Source organism: Pinus tabuliformis, chromosome 6 (assembly GCF_031772625.1).
Source record: "Pinus tabuliformis cultivar Carrire ecotype Pingquan chromosome 6, CPIR1, whole genome shotgun sequence".
NCBI lineage: Eukaryota > Viridiplantae > Streptophyta > Pinopsida > Pinales > Pinaceae > Pinus > Pinus tabuliformis.
The window spans coordinates 1,877,727,444-1,877,737,501 of record NC_142292.1 but is presented as its reverse complement, the minus strand read 5'-3'; the positions used below and the strand labels follow the sequence as shown (position 1 = coordinate 1,877,737,501).

Sequence of the window (10,058 nt, the reverse complement as noted above, 5' to 3'; positions counted from 1 at the left end):
GAAAGGAAAATGCAAAATTAATTACTACAATAAGAGATTAGAATTCAGCAACTTGTGCAAAATCCAAACACATATGTAAGTGTTATTGGAAATACTTACTACATTTTCTTTGCAGCTTTTGGTGCAAATGCTAATTAGATCATTACAAAACTTAATCCACACTAACATTCAAAAATTTAATAATTACCAATATATAAAAACATTTTAAATTTGTAAAATAAATAAATAATTATCTAATTTCCATTCAACACTTTCAATACACGTCTCTATTTTTGTAAATCTTTATAAATCTTTATCTTTAATTAAAAAAATTAAAATATCTATCTACACACAACAACCTCTTTTTATATATATAAAATAATTTGAGGACTCACGTAACGAGAATGATCTCTATATACTCAGCATTAGCTTTGTAATGATTCATTGAAAAAGTAAAAGTGATATATTTCAACCATATATATTACACTATTTAAATATAATAGATTTTTAATTATTTATTAAAATATTAATATAAATTATTTATATATATATATATTAATTAAATTTTGATATTTAATATTTTTATTTGCAGAATTAAATTTGAGTACAGAGAAAAAAAAAATTATGCTCACCTTATTACACTTAGTCAACGTATATCTTTGAAAAATGTATTTCTTTATACAATTGAATTAAAATGAAAGAACATAGAGACGAGAACAAACTACATGTGAACAAACTACATGTATCTAGGAGAAAAAATTGATACTCTCGACCACCCACCTTAAAATCCTAAACAACTCTTACACAATGAAAAACTATAGAAAAACATTTTCACAAAGAACAAATTAGGTGGTGGAAGAGGTCAAAATCAAGACGTGTTCTATAATCTGAATGTGTAACCAAAAAAATTAGGAAAGAAAAGTGTTGTTGACCCATTTGCAAAAGAGTGTAGTCACTATTTCTTGACAACGCATGCGGCGTTGCCATTGGTTGACATGTTCTTCAAATATTATAACATAGATAACGTGTGAAAGTAGGTAGAAAAATCTTCTAACTATTCTAACGAGGCATACGTAGGAACCTTCCGAAACTATACCGGTAAATGAAATATCGCACGAAGACGTATTCAAAGCAAAGTGGCTGTACGTCTTTTTTTTCAGGGATTCCTTTAGCCATTAAAGCTGATTAGGTAGTAAGGGAATCGGAGCTTTACTCGTGGGAATTATGAGCCACGCGGCCTCCTGGGCCCTGCCCAGAGATTTTGTAGGTCACTGGCGACTCGGCTGTGTATGACTATTGACATGGATGAGTTTGGTAGTCTTCCGTGCCGGCTACGAACCGCGTCGGGAGTCCTATATATTCAATCTTTTTGTTCTCAGACTCCTATATATCCAATCTTCTCATTCCATAAATTGAAGCACAATACTTTGTTCACTTCATCCAAAGAGCTACCTCGGAACCTGCAGCGGCTACACCATCAAAATCACTTCGACACTTCACGGCATTTAATATTGTATGCTCTTTCATCTTTCTTCATTGATATTGCCCGCATGGACTGTTGTTTAATTATGCCCCTCTGTATTGTTCTCTAATCTGGTAGTTTTGATTGTAGAACGCAGTGACCTTGTGATGTATCTTCATAGAAATTTCGATGTATGGTTTGCTAATTTGTTTGTTTCGATGGCGGATATTGGCAGTAATTTTAGCGGAAGATATGGGGCAGCAGGGACTGTGGATTGCACTTGTGGTGGCGGTGGCGATGATGGTTTTGCCATTTAATTGTTTGGCTACAGACTACACCGTCGGTGACAGCGCACAGTGGACTCTGGGCGTCAACTATAATACCTGGGCTTCTGGCAAAACATTCGTTGTGGGCGACAAACTCGGTACGTAAAAACACAAATTATAGAAAAAGGCCAATAGTGATATTTGATGATACTGTTGCACCTAATGAAGATATTGATGAGTGATGATTGAATGAATATAATGCAGTGTTCAAATACACGCCGGGCACGCACAATGCGCTGGTGGTGAACAAGGCGGCGTATGATTCGTGCCTCACTACCAATCCCTTGGCAACACACACCAGTGGAAACGACACCATTACTTTGGACAGCACGGGCGCCAAGTATTACATCTGCGGAATCACGGGTCACTGCTCAGCCGGCATGAAGCTCACTATCACCGTCGGCGCCGCCTCCACTTCAAAGAAGAACGGAACAGCGCCATCCCCCTCGCCCGCCCGTTCTCGAACACCAACTGTCCAATCGCCGTCGCCATCATCGGCCTCTCCGACCGCACCAACCGTTGGTTCGCCTTCCCCATCATCCACCGCTCCCACGACGCCAACAGTCGGAGCGCCTTCCCCATCATCGGCAGCTAACCCGCCTTCAGTGCAAACACCATCGTCGTCAACAAACGGGGCGAGCACAGCCTCGCCTTCATACCGCATCGGTGGTGTCTTCCTGCTTGGAGGATCTCTTTTGCTCGCCATGGGCTCGATATAGATATAAATAGATAATTACTCAGGCTTCGTCATTGCTGTCAGATTATTTTCTTCTCAATCATTTTGTTATTATTACGATGACTATTTATCATCGGATGTATTCTATTCATTCCCCTAAGGCTAAACCGATATCTTCTTACTGTTTATTGTTTTTCTGGGACTATAGGCAGGATAAATAGTCATTTATTTGCTGTTATCCCTTATATTTTTATATATCACATGTTTGAATGTTAAATACTTACTCCTAGGTTGCGATCTTTATATAAATATATATGTATGTATGGGACTATAGGCCCGAAAAATAATCATTTATAAACGGGTATCTCTTATATTTCAATATATCATGTTTGAATGTTAAATAGTTATTTGTGAATTTTACTAAATTGTAAATTTTGAGTAAATTCAATAAATATAAAAATAACTTAAAGGAATTACCATCCATCCGCACACATATATTTATGTGGACTCAAAATCTACATAATCTACATGTAAAGTAGCAACTTTGCATGAATGTTAATTCCAATATTCAGTTCATGCTTTAAGTAAAAACGGAATCTAAACGGAAGACTTAACTGGCTTAATGAAATGATATTAGATAGCGTGGTATTTGGTGGTATCAATATTTAGGTAAGATATTTTTTAAAAGTAAGTCGAACCCAATGTATAAAGTAAAATCCTATTTCCATTAAATATCTAAATTTAGTAATTATGAGCACAATTTATTTGATAAATATCAATTTATAAATTTTGTCTTTTAAATATTATTTTTTGGTTATTTCAAAAAATAAATTTTCTACTTTAAAAAATTAATAAAAATAAAAATAATATTATAAATAACATTTTCCATTGGTCAATTCTTCTATCTTAATAACTTCAAAAAAACAATAGTATTTCTCATAAGAATGAAGTAAGCTTCATATATATTTTTTATTTTTTTATTTGAATTTGATATAATCTATTTTAATGAAATAGTAATTTTTCTATATTTAAATAATAATTTTCAAAATATAAATAAATTAAATTTATTGAAAATGTTATACTATGTTGATTAAAAAATCAAACTCCAAGACTAAATTTCTTATATTTTAATTTTGTGGAAATTGATTTAAAATTGACAATAACCTTATGAGTTGTCTAATATGCCATTTCACAACAATTCTATTAAGATTGCACCGAAAGAAGTTTAAAAAATAGAATTATCAATGTTATCATTTAAGGAATGAAAGAAGTGGAGATTCTGTATGCACTTATGAGTTATCTAGTATGCCATTTCACAACAACTCTATTAAGATTCACCAAAAGAAGTTTAAAAATATAGAATTATCATGTTATCATTTAAGGAATGAAAGAAGTGAAGATTCTGTATGCATGACAAACCAGGTAAGGTCATACTAGATGGGATCATGGGTGATCTTAATCAAATTTCAGATATTGATTTTATCCATAAATGGAAGGTTAGATATGCAATTCATTTTAGTTTTCATATTTGCATTCTTAATAGCCATGTTGACTAAAAGCACTAGGTGGGGGTCAACACAATGGAATCGAATGAGGACAAAACCAACTTGAAGGAACTTGAATTAGACAAACTCAAAGGTGAAATAGTAGGGGATGGAGGATGATTATGTTTTATTCTCGTAGATTTCATAAAAGAAATAACAAATATAGCGATACCAAGAGAATCAAAATGTCCACTAAGAACACAATAATTTTTATGTGAGAATGTAGGTGTAGTCCTGAATAAGTGATAAATTTTCGTCATCAAAGTATTATATCCTAAAGACAATGAATGGAAAATGGTAACTTAAATAATGCGACAAATTACTAAACAAAAATTATGTGAATTGTGGATGCCATGTCTTTTGATTAATTAAGTGTTCAAAGAAACAAAAATCATCCTAAAAGATAAAGTAGAAAAAACTAGCTAACCTAAGGGTGTTATTACCAAAGAAAAATGTAAGAATAAAATATATATTCTTACAAACATTTATCAATAAATTATTTGAGTTTTATTGTGATTATTGAGTAAAGAGGTCAACAAGTCCCTTTCAAATAATAGATGGGAAATGAGATTTACTAATAGAGTAAGTGAAAGTACAAAAGATATTAGTTATGAAGGCCATTGGGGGGAGTCCCTAATGCCCAAAAAATTATCAATCTCTAGTTCCCTCCCCCTTATGAGAGACACCTAGGTAGGAACCTAGTCAAATTCCACTAAGATACTCATTCATGAATAAATGCACTAGCTTACCAAGCCTTCAATATGAAATCGAATAATTGAGGGATATTTAGTGTGAAAGAACTAAGAGATTCAATCAAAACTTTGGTCCCAACATTAACATTATTGGACATTATACAATGTAAGATCCTTCTTATTTCCAAATCTATTCTAAACCACATCCAATATATAGGATTTTACATACTATAAATATAAAAAATTATGTTTCAATGTACAAGTTTATGGAAAATATTTGGATGCATATCCTTACCACCCTAGCCAAACCAAAATATTCTTTTGATAAGTGAGGAACTATAGTTGGTTTGATTAAATTGTTTCTTTTAGCACTGAAGTTGGTGTACTTAATTAATTATTTGTTTTAGGTATTATTTATTTTCACTTGGGGAATCTATAAAAAAAACCAAAATATTACATAAAATGGGACTTAAAATAATATTTGAAATAAAATAGCAAAGATGGAATGCAAACTATGGAAGTAAAATTTTCCTTTTATTTCAACAAGGGGAAATTCTCCAATATCCAACCAATTATATATATATATATATATATATATATATATATATATATATATATATATATATATATATAACCTAAAGGATGTCATGTGAAATATTATATGAAATCCAAAGACTAGGAAAATTGAACAATAATGATTAGGACTGAGCACGTAGATATTTCATTCTAGAGAGATTATTTTCCTAAAATATATCATTCCAAACAATAATGATTGATATTAACAATCTATGGATTTCCTTTCTTACAAGTATTTCATTAAAATGTAGGACTTGAAGAATTCCCATTCAAATAAGCGTGAGGAAAAATACATTACCATAAAATCGTAATGAAGCACACACACAACCAAGGATAAAATGAAGGGTTTCATCCCAAGTTGAGTTGTCGATCTACTATTAGTTCTTTGTTACTAGATAGTACGAGAATTACCTACTTAATAATTGTGTCACAATAGTGATAGACAAAAAGAAAAGGATAGAAATCCATGCACAAATAAACTATTGCTTTCTCTATCTTATGCATTATAAATGATTTAAACATAATGACACCCATAACCTAAATAATATGATACAACAACAAATTTAGGTTACTTCATTGCTAATCGAAATAAATAGATTTACAATTGAACACCTCAAGATACTTGCAGAAGTAATGTAGGAATTAAAGCCTCTTTGAGTAGATCCTTTTCCTCCTTCTGTGCCCCACTCTATAATTTTGACGGTAGAAAGAATATTACTAGGTGGCATAAAGAAGTATTCCTAGGTAAATCATAAGATGTGCGTCATATGAGTAGAAACTAAAAGTCATAAGAAACAACATAGAAAATAAAAATGCACACAATCACATCATCACACATAAGACACAATATATCTACTGGAAACCCTTCTGGGAGAAAAACCACTCTTGTTGTTGTTGCACTACTTTGAATCTCTATTATGTCAAACAATTTTTATTTTACATATTTAGTTGACTCCCATCAACCTAAATACTCGACCTCATATAAAATAGGCCAACAAAAAATCAGTCAGGAGAATCGATTCTACTGATGAGCTCGGAAAACTTTGTTCTCACAGAGTTCTATAGACTACCTTCCATTGAAGGCCACCACGATCAATGATCCTTTCCCAACTCTGGTTGGAATATCCAACTTCGATTGGATGGAAAAATTGTTCCTTTCATTAAAGTTTGCAAATCATTGCTTCACACTCATGAAGTCACTGCTCCTCTACACTATGCAGACTAAGTTTCAACTACTTTCATACTATATCAAAGACTCTCTTCTCAACTAGACTCAGCTCTGCAATCCAATCTCCAATAGCAAGAGACCATATAAAATAAACCAAAAGAACCACAAATAACATGCTGTCAACTCCAACAAATAGTGTCACAAATGTAACCATCAATAATAAAATCATCTAGCAACATAAAATTTACTTCAAATCCTCCATATAAAATTTTCTACAATAGCCATGAATCTGATCTGAATAGTGATGCATTGCTTCAGACTTCTACTAAAACAATGCCATTTTTGCATCTACATAAAGTATCTATGATCTCAACTAGGTTTGATTAATTCCTTCTCTATTCATCCTTTTATCATCAACTCCCACTCTGAAACAACCTATACTCAGCTCCAAAATGATGTATATAAAATGTGTTGGGTGAAAGCACTAGGATCAAGAGTGCACAAAGTTGACGAAATTAATCCAATATCACCACTACTTATGCACTAAATGTGTTTACATCATCGAAGGACCTTTTAAAACCATTCTTGACATTTACAACTTAATCTAGAAGCCTCTGGAAATTTCCATGCCAAATTACATCTAATTTGCGTGAGGAATCCGAAGACATTTTCATGAAATTTCAACTACACTTATAAAACTAGCTAATCTAGGTTACAACTTCATGCACAAGCTTGTATTATTGTGATTGGAGCCTTTCAAGCACATGCACAAGCCTTCCGATCGGTGTGATTGGGGAAAACATAAGGAAAAGGATAAAAATTCAGCCCAAATCCTCTTCGAGTGGCTTGGTCACCTTCTCTAGGTCCTGAACATGCCTTCAAACCTCTATCATAACCTTTGGCACCTTTGAAAATGGATAAAATAAGTCTCGCAAGCGTCGATGTCAAATTGACCTAAAAGGATAATAAACAAAGGTTAACTTGTCTGCCAACAAGTCAGTTTCTCTCCTATGACATCTTCACAAGCTGCACCACATCTGAACAAATTTTGCAGCACCTCTAGACAACATCCTCGTCATCATCATGAGGCCAAACCATCATTCCAGCAAGTCATCTCCATGAGCATAATCATGAAGACCTAGATGAAGACCTAATATGCTAACTCATCTAGTGTGCCAACTCAACAACATGAGGGACACCTAATACATCATCTATGTCTCCTGTAGCAACATCTCCCATGCCTCCAATCAATTTATAACAAGGAATCACAAAAATGGACATCAATTCACATGCCAGCACATGCTAACAAAAGATAACTCCTCCATGACCATGATGCTACCAACAAGCTACATCATTAAAGGTTGACATAAAAGGTTGAAATCAATGCCAACATAAGCTAGTTACCATCACAAACCAATGCCAAAATCATCTAGTTGGAACCATGCATGCCATAATTAAAACAATCTACCCCTTTGGAATTGATGGAAACCATACATAATCTCTACACCATCATCCTCTAATAAGGCAACAAAAACTAAAACACAAACATTGAAGTAACTGATATCTACATGGCTAAAATATGATGCAATCAACCATGGGGGCTTCAATCAATGAACCTTGGACATATCACGTGCGTTAATGGTATACTAAACAATACCCTTAATTTGACTACATATTGGAAAAGACTTCTAAAATTCACATTATTTAACCCCCTACCAATACGAACCAAATACACCTTCCCAATTTAAAAAACCTCTACTTTCACTGGATATTGTAGGCATCAATTTTTTCATTAACATTTTTTATACCCCTTTATATTTTTTTCATCAACTTTGAATTCCATTTTTTATACCTGTCAATATAAAAACCCTTTACCCCCTATTATATTCTGAAAATATTATGTCATTTTTTCCTCAAGATATATCCCCAAATATGAATGCACGTGGTATTGTATTTCTCCCCTAGTGAAGCCCCCATGATATCAACGATGACCATACTCACCATATCAGCAGTAAGAAGCATATGAACATCCAAGCAACATTTGGAGCAGCATGTCACACCAATCAACCACTAGCAGCAGCATCAATATTCCAACACAAGGTAACCATACATGCATGAATAGACATCATAATTAATAACTGCATGTAACAATGTGCACATAAGACATCAACCAACACTTCTCCATAGAAACTACATTGCCACAACATCAATGGCCAACATCAACCTCTTTTGCCATCTAATGAGGTCAAAACCCAACAAACATAACCCAACATTAGGCATGCCTTAATGAGCATTTTACATGAATATATCAGTAAATACATGGTTGCTATGATCATCTCCTATGGATGAATGACTCAATGGCATATCATGATTGTTACATCAACATTAGCCCATACATGTGGCTACAAAACAAATCCATGAAACTCCTACAAAACATGAATACTAACATAATGACTCAATCTACTAATGACTAGACCCTCCACTAACATAAAATGATCAATCAATGACAAATACATAGCTGTAATAAACTAAATATATAAGCCCATACATGGTTGGTCCATGTCTCAAGTCACGATATACATGTCATTGTGAGAATGTCCTCATGCAATAGTAGCTGAAAGATTATCAATAAAGGATGCAACAAGGTTGATATACATTTCTTTCCACTCGTAAATAGTAAATACAATAGTTTCAAAAAGAATGAGTGGAAATAAATATAAAACATAAAGAAAAATATTTGATAACATAGCCCCATGAGCATGATATACCTCATATGAAGTTATCTGAATGTTCTGAAAATGAATGGAAGAACTGGATCATAACTCATTGTTTCTCCTCAACCTTCCAATGTTCCCCTTGAGACCATACCAATCCCATACATACTAATGTAGTCAAGTATATCTAACATGCAAGAATGGACTATAGTAGGGGTTGATCTCTTCTACTTTAAATATGATGAGGAAGATTACTATCTTGGTTTCCTCTTTATACTTACTCTTCCATTCAACATGTACACATTATACGGTGTTTTAATTCCCTTTGCAATCCCTCTCTTTGAACCTTGTTTTTGGATGATGCAACCTTTGGAATTGAATATCACTTCCTTTCCTCCATAAACCATTTGGCTCACACTCAAAATATTATGCTTTAGACCTTCAATGAGCCAAACATCATCTGCATTGGTCCTCTTCTCACCAATATTTTCTTTATCCCTTCCTAATACTCTTGTTGATGCATTACCTTCAAACACAACATGGCCATTCCTTGTTCTATTGAGAAAATGAAAATTTCTCGTATCTCCTGACATATGCTATGAAGATAGACTATCAATATAGCTCGTATTATCCTCATCACATGAAAAAAGTGCAATGCCACACCTTCCTAGCTACTTATCCTTCTTCTTCCACATGGTGCTTGGTTGGTTCCTTGGTTTCACAATCTCCTTTGACTATTTCTTTTGAACAGATGGACTCAACAATCTAGGAATATTACAATCATTGGCCATGTGCCCAAAATTATGACACGCATAACACTCTATATGACCAAGATATGTAGCCAAAGGATCTAATCTTTTATTGCTCATGTCAGATCTCCATCTTGTTATGCTAGATCTATAATCAATGGCCTAGTGGCCA

General features: G+C 33.5%; 1 protein-coding gene across 1 annotated transcript; it reads left to right on the top strand.

The window, feature by feature from the left end:
• The first annotated feature begins 1,385 nt into the window (after positions 1-1,385).
• LOC149266659 (blue copper protein 1a-like) lies at positions 1,386-2,692 on the top strand. The gene is made up of 3 exons (XM_089397164.1): positions 1,386-1,492; positions 1,677-1,865; positions 1,972-2,692. Exons 2-3 carry the CDS (start codon positions 1,694-1,696, stop codon positions 2,484-2,486), a joined length of 687 nt encoding a protein of 228 aa, XP_089253290.1. The 5' UTR covers positions 1,386-1,492; positions 1,677-1,693; the 3' UTR covers positions 2,487-2,692.
• The last annotated feature ends 7,366 nt before the right edge of the window (positions 2,693-10,058 follow it).